Source organism: Protopterus annectens, chromosome 17.part0 (assembly GCF_019279795.1).
Source record: "Protopterus annectens isolate FY-2018-M chromosome 17.part0, PAN1.0, whole genome shotgun sequence".
Classification (NCBI taxonomy): domain Eukaryota; kingdom Metazoa; phylum Chordata; order Ceratodontiformes; family Protopteridae; genus Protopterus; species Protopterus annectens.
Window position 1 is genome coordinate 301046464 of NC_056751.1, and position 25860 is coordinate 301072323.

At 37.4% G+C, this 25860-nt stretch overlaps 1 protein-coding gene across 1 annotated transcript in view; it reads left to right on the forward strand.

Annotated features, from left to right (window-relative positions):
• Positions 1 to 25860, forward strand: part of LOC122791430 (doublecortin domain-containing protein 1-like) — a 526863-nt gene that overhangs the window by 462155 nt on the left and 38848 nt on the right. Inside the window, exon 18 of the mRNA XM_044059172.1 lies at positions 4840 to 4949. Within this exon, the coding sequence (XP_043915107.1) occupies positions 4840 to 4949 (110 nt within the window). The remainder of the gene's footprint in view (positions 1 to 4839; positions 4950 to 25860) is intronic.

Genomic DNA, 25860 nt, shown 5'->3' on the forward strand with positions numbered 1-25860 from the left:
CCTCCAACTCATAGGCTCACTCTATTATACTACCCTTAAGAAAGTGGCTGTCATTTAACATCCCCACCTGTGTATATTATCAAAAAAGTAATCCCTTCTTTTGAAGAAAATAATGCTAAAAACTGTAGTCCGATCTCGGAGTTGGTATATTTAGTTAGGAAGGTGTGGGGGGCAGATCCCCCCATGTTGGGTAGTGTGGGGGATGAAGCCCCCTACCTGTTTATGGTGTTAAATTATTTTATTTTAGTGAACGGATGCGTAAGTTTTTTCCCAAGGGAAACATTCGCTTTATGTGGCCATTCGCTATTGTTAATTTTCTTGCATTATGTGTCGACTTTTATGTAGTTGCACATATGCTCTTTCAGTCTTATAATATAGACCCATAACACATGCCCCTGATCTTCATTTATAGGTCTACCTGACTTAAAATCTTGTTAGATTTAAGCAAGCAGATTTGTAACTCATAAATGGATCACTTATTCAGATCAAACCAATGGAAAACTATATATGCTCTCATTAAAGCTGAAAGCTGAGTTAGCCACTGTAATACAGACATTTCCTTGTTTAACAACAAGACCGCCTTTTACTCAAGGAAGAGATAGTCCTGCAACTTTGTTTTGGTAAACATATGAGATTTTAATAAATAAGGTTCCCAGTTTCTTAGTTGCTGCAAGACCCAGTGAATTCCTAAAGATTTATTGTACTATGTATATGTCAGTTTCATAAATTAGGGAATGGTGACTGTTTTGTTTAATGAATGATGTAATTGAGCTTGGAGCTAAATAAGAATGAAATAGTAATTTAACACATGCGTAACTGGAGAGCTAATTTTATAACATATGCCACTGCAGGTCATGTGACATGCAAGATTTTGGATAAGACTTTCTGTTTTATTTGGCATATGTATGTTAATTTTCAGACTTTTGTGCCATGAATTCAGACCTAGGTCTGACAAAGCTAGTAAGTGCTAATAAAGGATGTCAAGCTAGAAGTGATCAGTCAAATAAGATATCTGTCTCGAGGCAAGAGTATATTCCAGAATGCATATAAATCAGGCCAATAATACTGCTTTTAAATGGGCAAATTAAGCCATAAAATGTTAATTTATTCATGTTAAGATAACCTACTTAATCTAATTCTACAAGACAACAGAAGTGTACAATAGTAGAGATTAGGTGCAAGGCATAGAAACTCAATGTAAACAGGCTGAAAACCCATTACAGGATGAAAACACAGATGGGCATGCCTGTGTGCACACACAGCTACAGGCAATTTAGAGTATCAGCTGTTCACCTACAACACAACTTTAGAATGTAGAACAAACTGGGCTACTTGTGGAAAACCCATATGGGCACAGAGGATGAGATATACCACATAAAGACTCCCCAGCAGGGCTACTGGCATTTATGGTTTTAATATGCTTGCCATCAGATCCTTTTTTCTCTTTTAAATCTGACAATCACTAAGTGTGTCCTAAATAGTATTAATATAAGTTGTAAGTAGTTCAGGGAGAACTGTAGAACTCTTTAAATTATTATACATCTTGTCAACAGAGACACACAAATATTATTTGTTGAAACCACGCAACACTATAACAATTAATGCCTTGTCTTATATACAGTTCTATAGGTCACTGACACACTATAACAATTAATGCCTTGTCTTATATACAGTTCTATAGGTCACTGACAGCATATTCATGACATATAACAACTGTCATAAAGAATAATGTATAAAATATTTAACAATTAGTTCTAAAAATACTAAAAATATCAGTAAATGAAAACTGCATAGATTCATGTTCATTGGTTTGAAGGTTATCTGTCACTTCACGGATAATAAAGTGTGTTTATATGCTGCTTTTTTAGCAGTTTTGGTAAATTATGAGAAATGCAATGAGATTTGACCATGAGAATAAACAGACTGTAAGTTAACTAATTAGACTGTACTTATACTGACAGGCTTACTAGCCTAGTTGTAATGTGTTTCAGTTCTAAATTATGGGAAGACAGAATTCTACTGATTTTGCTCTTGAAATAGTTTGGACCTAATTTATTTGCTACTTATTGTTTTATGTAAGTAGTTTCACGCATTCACAGATAAGAAGCACACAATTCCCACATTTGATGCCTTTTTGCTACTTCTAAGGTGTTTTCAGAAGCTGTTCTGGTAGTATTACTATCTGAAGGCTGAAACCTGTCAAAACATTCTAAACGTTCTGAAGCTAAGACTAAGATGGGTGATTACAGATTATTTCATTCGTTACCAAGGTCTCTGACATCATCAGATATTCTGTTTGTCCAGATGTAAATATCATCATTAGCATTAAAACTGTCACAAATCAGGTGCTAAAGCAACATCTTCCTAGCTCGGCTCATTAACTTGCTGCTGCATATTTCTCGATAGCTGGAATTTCACATCATTAGCTTTTAATCCTGTTATCCTTCTGGATTAAGTTCAATCCTCTGGAAATTACTTTTGAGGGAGTGTTGAGGGATTGAGTTAAATTGAAGAAGAGGTATCTGAGCAGCTTTTCAGTACAGAGAAGGGATGCAGAAGTATTAGAATTTTTTTTTATGAAACAGCAGTGGATACTATTTTTTAAATGCATTACACTTAGGTTATTACACTTATGTACCTTTATTGCTTGTATTTATCCAAAAGGGATTAAATTCTCTATGATTTATTCAAGTGCATCTGCCCTGTAGGATGAAATGAATATATATGTGGACACTGATTGTTAGGGTAGGTATAATCAGATAGAGTTAATAATAGTGAAAGTAGCTAACTAGCTTTGCAAATTCTAGGGAGTGTACTAATACTATAGTCCTCTTGGCACTAAGTGGGTGCAAACTGACTTTGGGATCAGTTTCAGAATTCCCATGACCAAACATCTGATTACAATAGTAACTGAAGAATGAGTCTATCAATGTATCAGTGATTCATTGAATGAATGAGATCATGGTAAGATGACACCTGGGTTTATTAATATAATGAAATTTCACCTTTGGTATAGTAGGACTGGCACAAGGGAATATTCAGTGTAACAAAGTTTAAATAATATTTCCAGAAGTGGCATACCTTACATTTTATGAGACTTATAATGAGCCTTAAGCAGCAGTAAATCGGTAGGTGTCATGCTTACAAAAGTTTTTCTGAATCATAGCAGAATATCTGTAGCATACAGAAACAAAGCTGATATTTGAAATCCTGCTTACCCAGACTTGTATGTTGTATTGAGTCTCACTAGAGTTCACATGCCTAGAACTTTAGAACTACCTTGCAACGACGTGTGATTTTTTTAAACTGCTGCTTTTATCTTCCCATTTATCTACTCATCTATTAATGTGAAAAAGAAGATCTCAAGACTGATGAATTAAATATAAACCAAAGCAGCATATTATCAATGGGTTAAATCACGGATTAATGTTGCTATAGAAACCTCTACCAGTCCATCTTGCAGAACAACAAACAGGAAGTGATTTGTTCACTGTGCTGTTACAAAAGTAATGATAAGTTGAACAAGTGAGATTGATCCACCTGTCTCATTAAAGGATCTAGCCAGAGCCACATTAAATATCATGAAACTCAGATATTGTTTATCTAAAAGGAAACTCCTAATGCTACGCATTTGTTGCATAATAATATGAGATTAGTACCCCACCCATATAAACCTATTTTGACGTGTAAGTCCTGATAGTATCATAAATATCATTTGTGTGGCCATTAATAGAATGACCAATTAAAATAGCTAGAGTTCTTAGTCTGACACTAATAAAATGATACCAGTATTTTAATAGATAAAAATGTTAGCAGGGAAATAAATAATTTGAAATGGAGCTATACTCAATTAGCCCTCCAGTTACAAATGGGAAAATAGTATTCTGAAAAAATTACAAAATGCATAATCATGAATTATAATAAATATGCCCAATTAAATAAATAATAATTCTAGAATAGCTCTTTGCACATAATAAATAATTTTAAGTAGAGTTCATTATGGCATACGTGTATGTCTATCTATATGGGTGGATCTGATATGCATTACAAACCCCAGACACACCTTGCCTGTAAATTGCAATCGGTCACTGTTCCACTGACTTACTACTCAAACCTCTTTGTGTCTGCCAGTGCAGGTTTATAGACCATTACCTTTCTGTATAATCAGCTGACATGATTATAGTACAACAACCAGAAAATATAAGATCTCATTTATTAGAGTCTTTTACAGGCTTATTCTTCACCAACATGTGAATGAAACCCATAATGAAGAATTTTCAGTTATTTATTTATAAGTTTCAAACTGTACTTAGAAACATAATTAAATACTATGTAAATATAATTACATAGTAAGAACAGTTATATTACATTATGCATAAATATTGTGCCTGGCTGCTATGAAGTTAAGAATATACCGAAATGCTTTTTAAACTTATTAACAAAGTTTTTCTGGATATAAAGAAGCTTCTTAATACTGTTTAAAGAAAAAGTTAAACTACTGTGATCAGCTATTTGGCCTTGTATGGATAATTACAGCAAGCTAATTGATACAACTGGCTAAGAAATAAAATTAGTTTACTGCTTTGAGTATTATATTTTAATTATAGTTAAATAACTTGTGCAAGATATGCATCATTCTCCTGATTAACAGATATGTAGTTATTTATTTATGCTATTAAGTGTTACTGAAACACTGTTTTTGTAACTGTTTTGAATAGCCTAAATGTGAGGCAAATATATGGACACTAAATTCTGCAGGTTGTGTTTCTACAAAGTCAATCTTTTCAGTGACATACAAGTAATAATTATTCATCTTTGTCTCTGCCTTTGCCCTGACAGCAAGCAAACAAAAGGTGGAAGTAAGAGCCAATTACGCTCGAGTCAGGAAGCAGCATGGCCCTGATGCAACTGACATTGTTATTAGTTTTAAAAGGAATCCCAAAGTAAAGGTATGCACTTGCTGCATGTTAATTGCTGCTTAGAATGTCACTCCTGTGGGCTTTTTATGATGAGTATGTTCTAACTGTAGAATAAATGGTGTTTTTGTCAAACCTGTAGTAGGTCTCTTGATAATATTTTGTAGCTGTCCTTATGTGCACTTTTAATTATTCTCAAATTCAATTTGAATTATTCAAGTGTCAATAAATGTCAATAAAATTCTCAAGCGGAATCTGACTGATGATGAAGTAACTTTTTAAATGTTTAAAGTTATATTTAAGACAGTTTTCTTTCCTTCCTCTAATTGTTGGGCAGTGTTGCTTTTATGTTTTTTCTCAGTAAATGTGATATGATTACAGAATTTTAGAATGCTGCTTCCTACAATAGATATAATGACTTCAAGCACAACTTCTTATCCTGTAATTTCTTCATGAATAATAAAAAACCCAGAGAGATTTTATAGCTTTGTTTCTGTATTTCCTAAAGGGAGTCAGCTTGAACTGGGTATGTGACAATTGTACTAGTATTCATAGGTTATGGAAACATTGTCTGCTACAAAATTAGCAGTGCTTTTTGTTGCTTCTGCTGCACAACTTAAAAATAAGCAGCAGAAACACTGGTTCTATATTTTCTTTTAGGTTTTAACTTGTCAGCTAAGACTGAGACCAGGCTATCACAGACTGACATCCACCACAGAAACTCATCAGTTGCACTGTATAGAAGCAAATGTCTGTTTTCCCACCTTCTCCTCTTGGTCATAGGATAGCTTACTGAATCCCTCAACATTTCTTGCTTAAGTTTCAGATATGATCATATCTGTTTTGAGATTCTGATCCTCTGATATTTCTTTAGAGCAGCCTTCAAGACATTGCTGCCACTCCAAAATATATTTGTTGGCTTTTTCACTTCAAATGCAAAATTGATCTGAATGCCTTGTTGGTATAGTGAATACTTAGCACCAGATAAATGCCCCATATAGTTTTTTTTTTTTTTTTTTGGTCTTGTATTTTACTTTGCTACCTAGAGTTTTTGTCATCCAAGAAGGGAAAATGTCAGGGTGGAAAGCAGATTCCCCAAAAGAATTGTCACAAACAGCGTCTTTTTTTATTTGGATGCTTCTCGCGACCATACCTCTTGTAGTATCTGTAAGGCATTTATGCCTAAGACACTCAGAAGCCATTTGTCTTCCCTGGCCATTTATCTTGAAACCAATGGCTTAAACAGTTAGCCCAGGGTACCATGGCAAAATCCTTTAACCCTGAGATACTCCTGCTAGGTAAGAAAAAGGCTAAGAAGTCTCGTCTGTCCAGCCTCCACTGGACGTCCCACTAGAAACAGGTAATAGCTCTGTAGATCTTTTGGTGTCTATGTCAGATTCTTCTGCCTCAACCACTTCAGACACAGGTATGGATCCATGCTTCCACAAATCCTCTGAGGCTTTACAAATGTTGAGGCGAAACCACAGTTGATTATCTCAGAGGGTTCTAAAGGGATTCCATAGATACTGGTCAGTGAGGAGATTCCGTATTCTCTCATCTGATCTTGCTAGTATTTGGAACCTCTAGTATTTGTTAGGGCGGATGCTCCTTCCAAGAAAAGACAAAAATTGAAGCATGTTTATGTCCACCCTAAGGATCCTCAAAGGGAATGGCAGGAGTTTAATCACAATTTGTTTTCTGCCTTGATGGCCGTATAGTGTCCTCAAGGGGTTTCGGTATCTGCTCCTCCTTGGACCTCTACCCCTTCTAAATGGCTTAGAGCACTGAATTCCTCAGATGAGGATTCAGTGTCTGATGCGGGATCTTTTTCCTATTCTTCACAGATGTCCTCACCTTTGGCTTATGGTTCTGATGAGGAGAAATATGTTAGCCCTGAGTCTCCCTTTTAGGAATTTTCCTTTGTGGACACAATTTCTAGGATGATGGAATACTTTAAGTTGGATTCTTCTCATGTGTTGGATATTCAGAGAAGATATCATGAGTTGCTTCAGGTGGATACTCCTAAACCATCTGCAGTTCCTCCTGTGTTGGCTGCATTCTTAGATACTTTCATTGCTGCTTCTAAGTCTACCGATTCTCAGCCTCCTGCTCCTAAGAAAACTGATAGGTTCTATAAAGCTCCTGAGGATTGTCAGTTTTTATTTAGATGCTCTTCTGCTGATCCTGCTGTGGTGTCAGTCTTTTATTTATTTGGCATTTTTTAACCAGGATAGTCCAACTGGGTCACATAACCCATTTTCAGCAGAGGCCAGGGGAGAAAAGCTCCACATTTAGACATTTAGGTTAATATATCAGTATATTAAAGTTTGTACAGCAAACAATATTATATAAGACTTTACAAGATACATCTCAGGCAGCTGGAACTTTAAAACCGTACAGTTTTACTTGACATGTTACATTATTTACAAAGTATCAAGATGTATTACAATTTTACATGTTTTGTTGCATTTACAAAAATCAAAATGTATTACCATGCATGTTTTTCTTGGGAAGATAACAATAACAATAAATGTACTTGGAATTATATGGATATTAAATAGGTTTATTCTAAGTCACATAAGGTAGCTTTGCTTAGTGAAGAAGGGAAATAGCATTGTCTTTTTGAGAAATCAAAGATTTACAGCGTTTTTAAAGGTATTTGCAGGAGTTTTGGAGAGGCAGAAGGAAGAGTAAGGGTAAGGATTAGGGTAGGAGGAGGAGGAGAGTTTTTACTAAGGATAAGAAGATGCAATGGGTTAAAGGAGGCAGAGGAGAAGGAGGGTGGACAGGTAGGGAGCAGAGGTAAGGTGTCTTCTGACAAACCTCTTAGCTTTTGCCCTCTTCCAAACTTTTACCTTCTGATAAGGATAGTAAGGCAATGGAGAGGATTCATAAGAATCTTTACACTGCTTTCCTTTGGCCTTTAAGGGCTGTTAATTACCAGACCCACATGACCAGATATGCTCTAACCTTGATTGCTTAGGCTTGTCAGGTTATGTCTGACCTTCCTGATTCTGAAGGCAAATCCTCTGCCTTATCTTTTTCAGGTTCTGCTTCTCAAGTGGCTCACCACTATTAAGTGCAGCTATGATACCTGCTCTAAAGCTGCGGCTTTTGTGTCCATCACGAGGTGATTCTTGGCTTAGTCTTCAGTCTTTGCCTAAAGACTTAAGACCAAGTTGTTGGAGATATTTTGTGACTGTCACTGCTGTTGACATGTTTAGATCTCCTCAAGAGAATGGCAAAGCCTTGCAGGACCTTAAACATATTTTTGTCTTTCCTGTCCCTAAGTTCCAGAGGAATTATTCTTCTTGATCTGCTTTTGTTCACACACAACCCTGCCAGGCTTCCAAGGGCAGGGAGAGTGGGAAGCAGGCCCCCTCTGCTAAAGCTTCTCAGATTTCTGTAGCCCAGAAGCCTCCTTTATCTGATAAGCCTGTTTCTCTTTGACAATTCAGCCCCCTTCTTTCAGACCAGGTTCCTTTGTCCCTTCAACTTTCCATTTGTCTTCCAATTTGGCATCTCATCACTTCAGACACTTGGGTTCTTTCTATTATGTGTCAGGGTTACTTCATGCTAAGGAAGTCCTCTCCCTCCTTTTTCAAGGATTCCTCAACTTCCTCTAGAGTAAATTCCTCATTTCTCAGAAATTCTAGCATCCTTGCTGCACCAAGGAACCATTCAACCTGTTCCCCCTTCCCAACTGGGAAAGGGTTTTTATTCCAGGATGTTCCTGGTTCCTTGAAAGGAGGGCACTGAGAGACCTTTTCTAGATCTCTTCTGGCTCAACACCTTTCTCAAGGTCCCTTCTTTTCATATGTTTACTCTTCAAACTCTGTTTCCTCTTTTGTTACCCCAGGCTTTTCTGGTGTCCTTGGATCTGAAATATGCTTACCTTCATATCCCTACCCCCCCCCCCTTTTCAGGAGATTTTTACATTTCTCTGTGTCTTCCTTTCATTTTTCAGTTCTCAGTTTTTCCCTTTGGCCTCTCTACTACCCAAGGGTATTCGCAAAATGCCTAGATCCTGAGATTGCTTTCTGCAGGCTCCAACGTATTCAGATTTTCCTTAACTAGATGACCTGTTGCCAGTTACAAGATCTGAAGTTCACCATCTCTCTTCTTCAAAGTCTAGATTTACTGTCAATTTCTAAAAGCCTGTCCTGACTCCTTCTCAGGATCATGTGTATCTGGGATGCAGGACTCAGACAGAGCCAATGTTGGCCTCTTTTCCGCCTCCAAAAGTTTTGTCATTGACAGCCTTCTTTCGATCTCTTCTTCCTCTGACTTCCATGCCAGCCAGTTTCTTTTGGCCCTGGGATTCATAGGCTCTTCTATTCCATTGCTTTCTCTTGCCAGACTGCATATGAAGAAGCTTCAATGGTACCTCAATTCAGTTTGCCTACATAATTGTCACACCATTGAAGCTTCAATGGTACCTCAATTCAGTTTGCCTACAGAATTGTCACACTCTGGATTTCAGTGTAGGTCTCCTTTCTTGTCTAAAGAAGGAATTCAAGTGGTGGATTCAACAGTTTGCTCTCAACTCAGGGTTACTATTTCATCCTCCATTCCCTTCTCAAGAACTATTCACCAATGCCTCAGACATGGGAGCTTCTTTTGGTCATCTGAAAGTTCAGGCTCTCTGGCCTCCCCACCAGCAGTCAGGCCATATCAACCTCAAAGAAATGAGAGCTCTGATTCTGGCCCTTTAAGCAGATGAGAGGTTTGATTCTGTCCCTTCAAGCTTTATTCCCCATGTTTTCTCCAGGCCCTTTGAAGGTGTACACAGAAAACACTAGAGTGATGTGGTATGGCAACAAGCAGGGAGGCACAAAATCTTACTTCCTCTGCAGGATAGCTCTTCAGGCTTGGAAGGTGGCTCTCAGTTATGTTATCTCTTCAGGCAGTATACATTTCTTCAGAGCACAATCTAGTGGCATACTCTCTGAGCAGATCCGAAGCACCGCCTCATGAATAATTGGTTCACAGAAACATGTTTCTAGACATTGTCCATCAGTAGGGTACTCTTGAGGTAGATCATTTTGCCTCCCCTCTGAACAGGCAGCTTCCTCTCTTCTGTTCCAGAGTGACATGACATCTGTCATGGAAGACTGACACCCTTTCTTTTCTTTGGAAAAGGATGTTTCTTTATGTTTTCCCCCTCTTTGTCTACTTCCAAGAGTCTTGTAGAAGATTCAGCTTGACTTCCTATAAATCTTGCCTGTGGCTCCCTTTTGGACAAGGCAGCACTGGTCCCCCCTGTGAATGCATCTGGCCAGGGGCAATTACCACAAATTACCTCACCAGTTGTATCTCTTCACACAGGACAAAGGAGTCTCTCATCCATACTCACTTATCCACTTTTCAACTGACACTGAGGGTGATAGGGTTTTTATCCCTTTCAGGCACTTATTTTCTGAGGACATGCTCAGGGTTTTACATAAGACAAGGGAACCCTCTACCAGGGAATCTTATGTCCAAATGGAAATGATTTTCTGTCTGGTGCCATGCTCATAGCCAGGACCCTTTTTCGGTGGGAGTCTCTCTGGTCTTCTCTTATTTGTATGAATTGCGCCAGTCTATCCTAGTCTAGTCTTCTGTAAATGCTCATTTGTCAGTCATTTCTGCTTGTTTGCACCTGAATCCTACTTTAACTACTTGTTTTCAAGTCAAACAATTTCTTAAAGGTCTTGCATATTAGACCTCCAAAGAAACCTATTTCTGCTCATTGGGATCTTAATTTTGTTTTGGAAAAATTGACTGAAGCTCCTTTTGAGGCTGCAGATTCTGATTCTTTGAAACTTTGTACCTGGAAGACTGTTTGGTTGCTGGCTCTTACTGCTGCTTGGAGAGTTTCTGAGCTCCAGGCCCTTATGACCATTCCTCCTTTTTTGTTTTTTTTTCACAGGGATAAAGTGTCCCTTCATACTAATCTTTCTTTTATACCCAAAGTAGTAAATGAGTTGTCCTTGAATCAGTTGATACAACTCCCTTCCTTTTTCCCTTCTCCTCAGTCTGCTAGCAAGAGGGTGCTGCATGCCTTGGATTTGCACAGACTGCTCAGGTACTATTTGGATAAAACTAAGGCCATTTGTAAGTCTGATCAGCTTTTTGTTTCCTTTCATCCAAGGATATTGGGTTTGGCTGTTTCTAAGCAAACCATCTCTGGGATATCTAAGGCCATTTACTTTTGTTATTCTTTTCATGGCCAATGTCTGTCTAATTCTGTCAGTGTTCATCCCACTAAGGCTGTTGCCACTTCTGGTGCTTTCTTTAAGGGGTTGGACACCAGTTCCCTCGCAGAAGCTGCTACTTGGTCTTCTGTACATCTACTAAACATTATAAGTTGGATATGGTTTCTAGGGCCAGGGCAAGTTTTGCTAAAACCATTTTAAGTGTGTTTGTTGAGGATTCTTCTCAGTCTTCCTCTTCCCATTTTGTTTCTCAAGCTTTTTACTCTCCCTTCTGTTTCAGATACTGCAACAGTGATATATAAGGATATCGCACAGTTGTGTAAAATCTTACATAACAGTAGATGTCCTTCTCTTCACTGTTGCAATATTCACTTCCTCCCTCCAACCCCCTTTTTGTTTGTTCTGTTTTTTGTTTTAAATTCTGTTCTTGAAAGGGTTTCCCATTTTTCTGGTGCATTTTTTCCTTTTGGGTATACATGGACTCCTTTGTCCTATGGAGACTGTTCTCTTCTGGGGCAATTCAGTTCTGGGTAGTTGCATCTGTACGTCCCCTTTTATGCCCTATGTTCTGTGTTGGGAGGATAAATGTGACATACGACACATACAAGATCATTAGACTTTTATATACTGGCCAAGCATCGGGTTACCCTTGGCAGAAGATCCCTTGAGTTTCAGATACTACAGTAGTGAAGAGGAGGACACCTACTGTTATGGTAAGGTTTAACACAACTGTACTGTTTTTGTGCCGAGCCATTATGATGCCGATCTCTTCCTACATTTTTTTGTAAATGCATTGGTCATCACCATCAACACTCTTTTTCCCATTTTCTACATATGGTCAGGACATCATGTCACCTTTCGCCATCTGTGTTGATTCATTGACAGTCTCTTACCTTCTACAGACTAGATTGTCACAGGTCTTGTTTGCACTCACCTTCTTCCTGGCTGCACTAAATCTTCCTTACTAAATCAGGATTTGTATGATTTTTTTTGTTTTCCTGTACATTTGATTGGACCACCATAATCTGTTCTTTACCTTCTCTGAGTTTGAAACCACTTTAATTCTATTGTCCTAATTTCTTTGTCTGTCCCTGAGTGTGCATCCTCCCATCTCAGGCACTTCATCTCCATCACCCTAAAACTTCAACTACTCTCCTTTCACTGGCCAGGTATCTAACCATGCCTTATAGAACAGCATGGTGCACCAATGTTTTTCACATCTACTTTTCCACTTATTTGGTATTACTCTGTCACATAGTACCCCCAACACTATGCTAATTGCAGCAGCACCTTTGATTCTAGTTTTGACCACTTCATTTAGTCTTCTCTTCTCCACAAACTCCCCTCCCAGATACCTGAACCTGTTAATCTGTTCCTATATTTCCCTTCCATCTCAGTTTTCAGCTTCTTATTTTTTTCCATTTGCTGCCATGACAGCGGACTTATCTGTACTCAGTTTTACTCCATGAACCTTCAATGTTGCATTCCAGTCCCCTATCATTGGTCAGAGTTCCTGCTCGGAATCTCATTGTGTTGCCACATCATCTGCAGATAGCAGATTTGTTGATCTGTCCCTTCCAACTTGTTTGCTAATGTAGTCTGTCACCAGTATAAACAGCAGTGTGCTCAGAGCTGAACACTGGTACACACCCACTCCCACCGGGAACCCCTCTGTGAGACCGAACACTGTTCGCATTCATGTCATTGGGTCCAGCTACATAGCCTTCAATAATTCTGTCAGTGTCTCCAACACTTTAAAGCATCATAGGACTGGCCAAATCAGCTTTCTTGGGACCTTTTGTTGGGAAGACAGTTAACCAGGGTAGAATACATACATTTTCAAAATCAAGTTATAAACACATAGGTTCATAGGTTCATAGATTAGTACTAGGCTAACTGACCTTATGGGCCATTTTAAGCCTAGCCAATTATGCCATGTGAGAATCAAACCCTGTACCTTGTGTCTGTAAGGTAAACACCTTAACCATTATGCCAGCCCCCCACCCCAATGAAGCATTCTTTCTTCGAATTTAAAATTGTCCAGTTTACTCAAGGTAATGAGTGATTTCATCTTTCAGACTTTGTCAGATGCAACAGTGCTTAATGTTATTGACTTCACCTAGTTCCAGGTGGTGATATTCCTGCAGTGATTTTTTTTTCCAGAAAGTGGGATTGTGCTGTCAGTTGATATGACCATAGTGCTACAGAAGGGTCTCTTTGATTACCACTTTCAATTCCTTATACTCTAGTCATTGTGCTAACAGCTTAGACTGTATAGTATGTGCTGATGCTAATAAAAGCTTGGCAGGTTTTGTACTGTGGATATTAACCCCTAGTCATTGATTACTTTAGCAATTCAAAGGCAGTTGATGAAGAGTTGGTCTTAAGTTTCAGAATGTATAAGATTCTAATTAGATGATGGGCATAACGCATCTGCAGTTATAGGTTCCATAGCCTATTAACACTATACTGCTGGAGATTTATGTGAAGGAACATTAAAAGCTGCTGTTGTTTGCTCATTATTCTGGCTCTGTGATTTGTATAGAGCAAATTGGAATACTTTAATGTATGACAACTTGTTTATGTAGAGCAAAGTTGAAATACATCACATAGTCATCAGAAAACTAAATTGTACAAGGACATGACTCTAGCTGATGGACGTGGCTTATGCTTGAGTGCATGAAAATAACTGAGCCAGTTTTCATTTGCTTAGTTTAAACAGTCAATATCTTGCTTCACAGGACTAGTGTGCCTTTGTGAGAAATAAGATGGTCTACATAAATGTACTCCTGGTGTGTACAGAGAATGTATAATTGCCAGGGCTATCTGTGGAGAAAAATGACTAGCTCTCCCTGATATCTGCTTATTATACTTGCTTTACAGGACTAATGTAATTTGTGTGAAGCAACCTGGAATACTTTAATGTGTCAGCTCTTTGGAATAAAGGTGAGATATGTTACACTGCCATCCTTTTTTATCATAATCATACCTCCGAATTGTACATAGAAATGGCTGTTTGGTGGGTGTAAGACTGCATTTCATTCCTTATGCATGATCTTTGTTCAGGCCCTCATTGGATTGAAAGACTGCAAAAAAACATTAAAACTCACCACAGAGAATCTATAAAATATATACTTTCTGGGTGCCTAGCAATGTGTTTATTGCATTGTAGTCTTAGTCTTTTAGGGTATTTTAAAAGAATGCAGGAAACAGCAAAGTTGAAGAGTAAGACTGAATTTCTTTCCTTAACCATGATTTTTGTTCAGACTATTGTTGGCTGAAAAGGTTGTTTTGAAAAACTCTAAACTGTTCCTCAGAATATCTAGACCCCCCAATAGCTTAAAGCAGTCCTATCCACTGTAGTTATTGCAGTATAGTCTTAGTCATTAGAGTGTGTTAAAGGGATGCTGGAAAAAAAAAAGCTGAAGAGTACGGCTGAACTTTTTTTTCTTTAATCATGCTTTTTGCTCAGGCCATCACTGCATGTTAAAGGTTGTTTGAAAAATTCAAAACTGCACCTTAGAGCATCATAAAATGGCTTCTGGAGACCTTGTGCCCCCTGCCCTGACCCCTGGTGTATATAGTTTTCCCTGCCCTGACCCCCTGGCATATATAGTTTTCCCTGCCCTGACCCCCTGGCATATGTAGTTTTTCCTGCCCTGACCCTTGGCATATATAGTTTTCCCTGCCCTGACCCCCTGGCGTATGTAGTTTTCCCTGTCCTGACCCCCTGGTGTATATAGTTTTCCCTGCCCTAACCCCTGGCGTATATAGTTTTCCCTGCCCTAACCCCCTGGCATATATAGTTTTCCCTGCCCTGACCACCTGGCATATATAGTTTTCCCTGCCCTGACCCCCTGACATATATCATTTTCCCTGCCCTGACCCCCTGGCATATATAGTTTTCCCTGCCCTGACCCCCTGGCATATATAGTTTTCCCTGCCCTGACCTCCTGGTGTATATAGTTTTCCCTGCCCTGACCCCCTGGTGTATATAGTTTTCCCTGCCCTGACCCCCTGGCATATATAGTTTTCCATGCCCTGACCCCCTGGCATATATAGTTTTCCCTGCCTTGACCCCCTGGCATATATAGTTTTTTCCTCCACAGTTATCAGAGTGGAGTCTCAGTTATTTAGAACATGTATTGCAGGAGTAAATTTAAGAGTAAGTCAAACTGCAAGAAAACAGAAGAAAAAAGAATCTGGTGGAGTGGATAGGCAGGGATGGGGAGGGACAGGGGGACCTGGGTGAAGTGTGTTGGAAGCAGTGTGTAGTGCCACAGAGCTTATTACCTAGGACACCAGTTCAACTAAGTCTGGCCCTGAAAATACAACTGTTAAATGTGCATTCCTGTAAAACAAATAAGCAAACCAATAATAAAAAGTGGAAAAATATGTTTTTAAACAAACTGATATCCATAGTAAAGAAAAACAAATACAATTCTAGAAATTTAATAAAACACAAAAGGAAGATGATGTGAGAGCACAATGTTAAGTATGCAAGCAGAAAGTAAAGTAACTAAAAATGTGGCCAGGAATACAAATTTTTAATTTGAGAAAATGCAGCCAACCCCTCAAGAATGGAGATAACATAGCCTTTTCCATCAATAATGGAGATAACATAGCCTGTACCATTGAGAATAGAGATAACATAGTCTGTTCCATCAGTAATGGAGATAACATAATATTTTCCATCAAGAATGGAGATAGCATAACTTCTTCCATAAAGAATGTAGAAAACATGGTCTTTTCCATTAAGAATGAAGAAAACAGAGCCAAGTTCATTCAAGGAATAGCAGAACATAGGTACTTCATTCAAGAATGAAGATAACTGTTTAAGTAAAAAAAGTGGAGAGAACATATTTTAAAGATGTGTGTATAGGCAAAAAAGACAAAGGGGTGTATAGCAAATGTAAACAATGTGAGAAGGCATGGGTAACAGGAGGTGATCTTTGAATAAATCCAACCAATAGAAGAGCTCAGGACAAGGAAATTTTCCCTGCCAAATCAAAGAAGACCCCAAAAACCTTCAGAAAAATACAGTTTTGCAAGCTAATTGCCGTGACTTTCCTAACCAAAAATTTCTCCAAGTTGTGTCATTTTCCCTTTGAGGAATGAATTGGGTCATGTGACTCTTTAGGTATAGGAGAGATGTGAATGAGCCTTCCTTGAACATACCATGTCATTCTGCAGTCTCTTCAGTTTTCTAAGCAGGAAAACTTCCCCTAGAGATGTGCATTTGTGGCAGGGAGATGGCTGTGCCAAGGCATTGATAATATAGCAATAACCCACGCCTGGGTGTGGGTAATGCTAAATTTACCCACGGTTGGCGTGGTTCGCGAGGGACCAAACAAAGCCAACCGTGGGTAAATTTAGCATTACCCACACCCAGAAGTGGGTTATTGCTATTATACCATGACATTATTTAAGAAAAGAAACTATTACTTTTCTTAAATAATGGCATAGTATAATGCCTGTTTACTGCCCTTCCGCAGATGTCTGGCATCCATGTAGTTCTGATGTACTGCGCCGCGCAGTACATCAGAGTTGTAAAAGCAACGGAGAAAGCAAGATCTCCGTTGCTTTTTATGTTTCGCTATGTTAAATGAGTTTAACATAGCGAGACAGTTTTAAAATAAGCAACGGAGATGTCCGCTGCTTATTTTAACTGTCTCGCTATGTTAAACTCATTTAACATAGCGAACACTAAAAAGCAACGGAGATCTTGCTTTCTCCGTTTTAAACACTGTTCACTATGTTAAATGGGTTTAACATAGCGAGACAGCTTTAAAATAAGCAACGGAGATCTCTGTTGCTTATTTTAAATCTGTCTCGCTATGTTAAACCCATTTAACATAGCGAGACAGTGTTTTAAAAAAACGAGTTATACTAATGGAAAAAAGTCCGGGCGACTGGACCTTTTTCCATTAGTATAACTCGATTTACAACGGGCACGCTGGCCAATCAGCGTGCACGTTTTGGGGGGGTCATGGTATAATACTCAGTAAAGCCCAGCCATATGAACAATATTAATCTATATCTAAAACATTTATATTTCCTGTTATTTACGTTATCTTCTTCTATCTTAATATGCAATGTTTTTATGTTTTTTTTTTCTGGATGTGGTATTGCAGTTTTGTATTATTGATTATTCTGCAGTAATTTCCTGTTACTTATGTATTATTTTATTCTGTCAGTTCTTAGTATGCTTCTGTATCCATGTACTTTTGGCCTGGATCGTAGTTGAATGGAGTAAAACGAACAGCACACTTACCCAGTTAACAAAATAACAAACAAATAAACAAAAAACAATATATGCCTGATAACAAGAACTATATCAAACTACAACAGTTTTTATTAAAAGATTATGTGATAATTCTTAACATAAACTAATATATAGCAGCTAATTCTGGTAACATAAGGTAAAACAGCCTTTTGTTATAGTGTTTATATGATAAAATCATACAATAAAAGAAAAGGTACCTAAACTGCCAAAGTAATTCATCTATGCTACTGCATATCCAAAATAAAAAATGAATGTTGCTATGAAATAAGGCAACAGGTAAATTGCTGTGAAAAGAAAGCTGACTTACCATGATCTATTACTGCAGTCAATAACTAATATAACTCTAAGGGGCGACAGGTACTGACTGAAGTTTCTTTTTGAGGATAAACTCTTGGCTAGGCTTGTAAGGGCCCCAGGGCCATTAGCATAATAACATCCTATTATTCTATGATCCTATGATCTTCTTAAGGGAGGGACAATACAACAGGAAATCATTTAATTTGGGTGGAATTCCAAGCAATACTTATTGTTCCATGAGAGGTGGAGACTTACTGTAGACCTATTTTAAAGTAGGAATTGTTTTTCTGATGTAACTAGTGCTACTGGAGAGAATTAACAGTCTGAGTACTATAGCCCATCACTTTCCCAGTATTAATATAAGTATTATGGGATGTCCCACCAGACAATATATAAAGGCAAGTTCATATTCATTTTCAAATACATTATGATATGAGTAGTAGAATATAAATATAAGATGAGAAATAAAACTGTTAGGCAAAAACACAGTTATGAAACAGTCTAGTAAAATAATTCATTCTTCTTCTTTCAGCTTTTTCCAGTTAGGGGTCGCCAAAGCAGATCACCACTCATGATAAGCAGTGGAGTTTTACAGTGTTGAGTTGCCAGCCCGGCACACAACCTTCCACAGAAGGCATACACACACACACACACACACACACACACACACACACACACACCTAGGGCCAATTTAGAGTGTCCAATCCACCTACAGCATGTCTTTGGGATGAGGGAGGAAACCGGAGCACCCGGAGGAAACCCACACGACCACAGAGAGTACATGCAGACTCCACACAGAAGGCACCCCAGCCAAGAATCAAACCAGAGAACCTCTTGCTGTGAGGCGGCAACGCTAACCGCTGCACCACCATGGCCGCCCTAGTAAAATAATTCATTAAGTTCCCCAAACATGTTCATAAGATAAAATATCTGATGTATTAAATCTGGAATGTTCAGTGCTAAAAAGAAAATTTTGTCTAAACATGGTGGAATTATATCCTTTTAAATGTATTGCAAACTCCTGAGAAATAAATGGGGGGAGGGTATACGTATGCTGTGGCTACATTAGGTTAGAAATAATAAAATGTCTAGAAGTAGGTCATTAAATCTAAATGCATGAAATGACTTTATTACATATAAATAACTTGCTGGAATATTAACATCCAGGTAAGGAAGGACAATGTATCATCTCCAAATTCAGGAAATTATGCTATTAAAATAAAACATAAGTAATAAAATAAATACAAAAAATGTACAAAAAATATTTTGAAAATAGACAGTATGGGTGTCAGTTGACAGCAGAAAAAAATATGACCTATAACAGAAAACTTATAATATATGTAGCCAAATGAATAATATTTGTTGTGGAGGGGGTCATGGAAGTGTTAACTGATCATTCAGATATCAAGTGTATTTCTACAAGCAGTTCCAGGCTAAAATATTAAAGAAATTGCTGTATCCAGTTCAAACTATTAAGAGCTTTTGGTTGCAGAAAGGAGCTCTGGTTATATTCAAATTAAATGTCCTGAAGATAAACAAGCAGTTAGGGGAGCAGTAAGGAAAGAAATGGAATACAGGGATATAAATCAAAATAATCACCAGTAGAAAATGAGAACTTATTGTTGTTATTTGCTGACATTTAGTAAGACCTCATCTAGTTGTGCACTTCTTAGGTCTTCATCACTATGAAGTTGTAGTCCAGATGAGGCAGCTCAGATTTTGCAAAAAAAAAAAAAATATATATATATATATATATATATATATATATATATATATATATATATATATATATATATATATATCCCTATCACATGGTCGACAGGCCATATGATCGACACTCATTTGGTCGACAGTTCATTTGGTCGACAAGCAGTTTTATGTGGGGGGCTTCGCCCCCCACACCCCCCCTAACTATATATATCAACTCCAGGGTCACACAACATTGGGGAGGGGGGCAAATCTGCCTGTCGACCAAATGAATTGTCGACCAAATGAAAGTCGATCAAATGGCTTGTCGACCATCTCAGGTAGACCCATATATATATATATATATATATATATATATATATATATATATATAGTTCACTTTGCATCTGCAGCAATATAATGAGTGATTAAAATTGATTACTGTGTAAAGATTTGAGAAAGGAGCATGACAGAAAAATGAATCACTTCAGTTAAATCTAGAGATTCAAAGAGGATGGATTATATATATAGACAAGATGCTGTATAAGAGGAAGACAGTTCTAGGGTAGAAGGTAAGAAATTCAGGTGCGATATGGGGAAGCATTACTTCACAGACAGTGTGCTTGATAACTGGGGCAGCCTTTTTGAAGAGGCAGCAAGATGAAATATGGTGACTGCCCAGGAATTCAGGAGAAAGATGAAAGGCCATGTTTACCAAGACTTTACAATGGTGGAGGAAATGATGAGCTGTTACATAAGTAGAACCAGGAGCATATCCGTTAAAACGTTAGAGTGTCGTGCATGTTGTACTTTAACCAGATTTCAAAATCTGTCTTTATTTAAATCAGTTAGGGACTTGCTGCATATCTCTTAATATACCAGTCACTTCCATTTCCCTAGTGTGGACAACATTATTTATATAGCTTTCAGTTTCACTTCTCATTCATTTTCTAACATAATAAACAACCACATATTTTCCTGATGTCATGCATACCTGTCAAACTCTTAGCACAACAATTCTTTACAAAGCCAACAATTATGGGAGAGCAAAGGCCCAAAATCAAGAAGAGATTTTAAATATATGGAAGTGGGCTCAGAGGGTTATGGCTGTGAGATGTAGTTCCTTTGGAACAGGGTTTGATTCCCTCAAAACCTCATTTGCCTACTGTGTAACCTTGAGCAAGTATATTGTTCCTAGGTCACCCCAGAAAAGGGCCTTTGTGTCCAGTGAGCCTACCTAGTTAATGAATTGGTTCATTAAATACTGATTTTTGAAAGATACAAAAGGTGAAACTCAAATATAAGTCATTGTTTATTGACTTTATTCCGCTGTGATTTGCCAGAAAAAACAACATTTTATGAGGAACAGACCAAAACAGAATCCAAAAATATTGGGCATTCTGTTTAAACTTAGACTAATGAGAAGTACCATATCATCTTTAACACCTACTGCCATCACCAATTAATAACAACAAAATGTCTGCTCATTGTGGAAATGAGTAACATAATTTGTTTTGTGCATTAGTGGTTTTTCACCATATGTGCCACTGACTTGTGATGAAGCCAAATATCCGACAGGTGACTGGCACTAAAGCAAGGGGTCCAGAGATAAGAAGACAATTTATTTTGCTTTATTTCATAGCAGAAAAAGGTTACATGAAGCTAATCATTACCCCAAAAATTCCTAACCAAAAAGATCACAGAACTAAAGTCCATGAGTTACCAAGGGAAGCTGTAAGCACTATTCCTTTTTTCAGTGTCTTATAGACTTATGAGTGAAGATCTCTTTCTCTTGCACATTATGCCATTAGAGACCAGATTGTGCTGGACCTTCTGTTTCAGTGCAAGTTCCATATCTTTCTGGAGTGTTTCTCCCCGGGCCTCCACTGAAAACAGGATCTGTGGAACCTAGTCGGACTTTCCCGGTCAACAAATGTTAAATAAATAAATAAATAAATAAATAAAATAAATAAATATCTTCACCAATACTAAGATGAAGGCTGTAAGACTTCAACAACAGATAAGTAAAACGTGATAGTGGGACACTTTTTTAACCCTGAGCCTCCCAAACCACTGGAATAAACTTCCCCTGCATGTTAAGCAGTGTGACTCACTACCATCCTTTCAACATAAACTAGATGACTGGATGGGTATCCATAAATTTGCTCCAGGACTGATCAGTGTGGCCCTCCTGGAGAAATGAGCTGGTGTCAGCGGGAGGTACTTTAACAAGGGAAGAATGGTCATGAGTCTGAGTGGCCTTGGAATATCTATGAATCTGTGAACTTAATGCCACTTACTAAATAGTGTTAGCCACATTTGAGAAAGAAAAGCTTAAGTGATATATTTTTATGACTGGAAACATGGAAATAGGTGTTTTTAATATGGCACATAAAGATAGTTAGACGAAAAAAATATATGTGTAGCTGTTAGTATTTTAGTTTATATTAAAAGACTGGAAATGAACAGTAATTTAAATGAGATGCATTTGGATCTGTTTTACATGAATTGAACCTTACAGAAATGTGATGTCTATAAGACATTCTTCATTATAATTAATATATATTCTTCATTATAATTACTATATTTATCCATAGTTTAAGAATTTTCATAAAAATTTTAAATTCAAAAATGACTCAAAAGCACTTTTAGAAGTTGTCACCTGATACTGAATTTACACTCCTTACTATAAGACATTGAATTTACACACCTTCCTATAAGACAGTATGATAAAAAATCTGCCACAGTGAAAGTAATAAACTTCATTAAATGTTGAAAACATCTGACAAGGGTACAGGTGTTTGTGACATAAAGCCAAGACTGTAATAAAATAAAGATAAACATGTACAAGCAAAGATAAAAAAATGCATGGCTTCCAATTTACAAATATTTATCATTCTCAGAAATCTAATGAAAGTCCAAAATCACAGAAGGTTAATGGCTGGAAAGGTAATTTTCCAACTCACCATTCATTGCTCACATAGTTTTGTTTAATTTTAGGATTCAGTGACATTCAGTAAGCTGTGAGTGAAATGCAGTCAATGTACTTATGCTTCAATGGCTGCATTTCATGAAATGGCTGAATGAGCATATGCCCTTTATCAGGACTGCTCTACTTTACGCCTCTGTAGTCAGTAGGTGGTCACAGCAGTCAGCGGTGGGTTATGCTAATGCTGGTCTGCTTTTTTAGGTTGTTAGGGGTAGGTAATGTGTAGCTGAGGAAGTCAGTTAACGTCAAATGGCCAGAACTGCAGTACAGTCACTTTTGCAGGTGTTACATACCACACCTGCATTATTGACTGGGTGAGGGGGACCTTACATCCATACAAATATTTCATGCATTAAAAGCCCTTCTAGCTTGCCAGTATACCATAACACTTGTTCTCATAAAAAGGGTCCAGCCTGTTCTTAAATATATCTAAACTAGTACTTGCTTTAATGTAATTTGACCTTGGACTTATAGCGTTTAGGTATTATCGAATGTGGAGAATACAATGAGGCTGATCTAGGAGGAATCCGTAGATAATGAAGGAAATACTAGAAGACTCATGGAATGGCCAACATCTGAGTTCAGTGTGTGGTAGTAAACATATATATGTATAGTGTGTGTGTGTGTGTGTGTGTGTGTATATATATATATATATATATATATATGTATATATATATATATATATATATATATATATATATATATTTATGTGTGTGTGTGTGTATATGTGTTTATGTATGTATATAAATGAAATAAAATATATTGCTGCTGCATGTCACTGTACGTATGACAGTTTATTATGGGCTACTTCCTGATGAAAAACATAGATGGCATTTGATTTTCTTTAGCTCAGACACTCCATGGCTTTTCTGTTTATGCCATTAGCTAGTTACCAATAGAGGTCGAAATTAAATATTCATTTAATGTTTTGATAACAGTGGATTGATTTTTCTAACTTATTGATAAAAGCATTGCCAGATATTGTGTTACAATGCAGTTCAAATAATTACTACCTTAATAATATATATTATATATTTTCATTAACTTTGTAAAGCCTACAGATAAATATTTTCAAAGTATGGCATTTTAATATGTCTGGTTTCCTTACACATTTTTGCATTATTTTCCAAATGAATATGATCCAGCATATCTATCCATTATAAATAAGATTACACATTACAGTATCATAACTGCCAGCTGAGGCAATGAAAGAAAAAAATAAATAAATCTATAGTTCATTTACTGTAGCCTGTAGATTTCAGTCTGTATAATCAAAGTATTCAATTGTCTGACAAAAGCATTTCAAAATAAGTAAAGCATTACCCTATATAAAAACGGTTGTCACTGGATACTGCTTTGGGTCTGAATATCATTTTCATTTAAAATGCTGTAGTGTAGCTCTCTTTGATAACAAGGAGCTGGATTCATAAATATATGCATTGTAAAGATGTAGTACACAAAGTAAAATGGCTAGATGTGAGTTCCACTGGTCACATATGAATCAGAAATTGGTCCACTCAAACATCTATTTTTTTCTGCAAATTGGCATTCAGGAGATAAACATAAATGGCTATATAAGACTGAAATTGTAATCCTGGAATAATGCTGTCTGTACTCATGAAAACATACAAACCATTAGCTAAATTAAAATTAACAATATTTTTGTATGGGATGACCCCCGGCACTTCCTATGGTACTGAATCATTCAATCCTCCCCAAAATACATCTGTTTTAAATTCTAGGTTATGTGGATTTGTGCAAAAAAAAAATTGGTTTCAGAGTAAAAACATTGTCTGCCTTCAGTTGATGTGTTAAATCATATTCTGTATGTTTTCTCTTATATTCAGTCTTATTTCATTTTTCTGAGTTTCATTGTTTTGTATTTTTGGGTGTCTTAGTTTTACTCTTATATTTCAGTCTTTAATTTAAGCTTCAGTTTTATGAAATGCCCATATGTCAATGTCTCACATGTTGTAAAGTACATATGCAAACAACATCAACCACTGGAACTTGATAAATAAATAGCTAAATACCCAGAAAGTACTGTCAGGTCAGCAGTGGCAGCTATAGATGTCCTTCCATATCAGTGCTGCAGTATTCTTTACAATACGGATCTTCTGCCAAGGGCAGACCAACATCTTGCCACTATACCAAAGCCGTTAGGTTGTAATAGGGATGCCGTTCATAACACATATGCTCCTCATGTACAGCACAGGGCATAAAGTTGAATACAGACATATTATCCGTAGAACTTCTTTGCCACCAGTCCTAACACCATCTTCGATTGTCAGTCTGAACCCTCGTTCATCTGCTGGTTACCAAGCTGCTTTTCATATAAGTGCCCTGTTGGATTTTTCTTTTTAATCTCCTTTTATTTTATGGCTGTTGGTTTTATGCCATCCAGAAAGGAGAAATGCCAGTGCATGAAACAGATTCCCCATAAGGATCATCACAAGCAGTGTTTATTTTGCTTAGGTCCTTCTCACAACCATACATCTTGTCCCATTTGAAAGGCATTTGTTCCAAAAACCTTACATATTCATCTCTCTTCTTTAGAAATCTACTTAGAAATCCAGTGTCTTAAATTGTTGGCTAAGGGTACTATGGAGGATTCTTCCCTGCTGTGGGTCAGCTGTCTGTGAAGAAGACCAAGTAGGCTTGATCAGATTCTTCAGATGCACCTCCTCCACAGGACATCTCAAGGTCATTAAAAACCCAGAAAACCACCCAGATTTTCAGTCAGATTCTCCTGCCATGACTTTTTCGGAGACTGGCATGGATCTGGCTTCTCGCACATCCCTGGAGGCCTTAGAGACATCTGCTTCAGATGTTCAGGGGGAACATCGGCTGATTATTTCCAAAGAGCCTAGGACTTTTACTCAAATCATAGTTAGAGAAGAGATTCCAATTGCACTTATAGAGTGTCATCAGGGCTCCAAGCCTGTTTCCTGTTAATAACAGTGGCAGTTAACCTATTGGTTTTAGCTGAAATACCACTGTATAAGCTACTAAGTTGTGAGATGCAATTATATTTTTTTACGTTTCCATCTAAACTTTGAATCTCTTCTTCTAGGTGGTGAACTTTGATTTTGTAATCTTCGATCAGTAATTTCATTTTGTAAACTAGTCAAGTTATTTAATAGCACCAGAATCTCTCTGATGAAATTACTGTCACTATTATTAACAGGAACCATGGTAAAATCCTGAGGGACTCGGAGGCTTACAGTTCAGGGTCGGCTTGCCTTCCAAATGACAAGGCTAATATAATTCATAAGCCAACTACTATTTAGTTAGCTAACACAACAGAACCAGAAACAAGTGTCAATTTAAGAATTGAAGACCAGTCAAATCAACAAAGCCAGGCTACCATCAACCGATGCAATCAAAACCAGCCTCCTGTCCTTTTACCAGCTCTTTTTTTCTTAAATTCCCCCAACAACAAAAAGACTCACAATGGCAGAATAAGGGGAAAAAAATCAAACAAGAGGA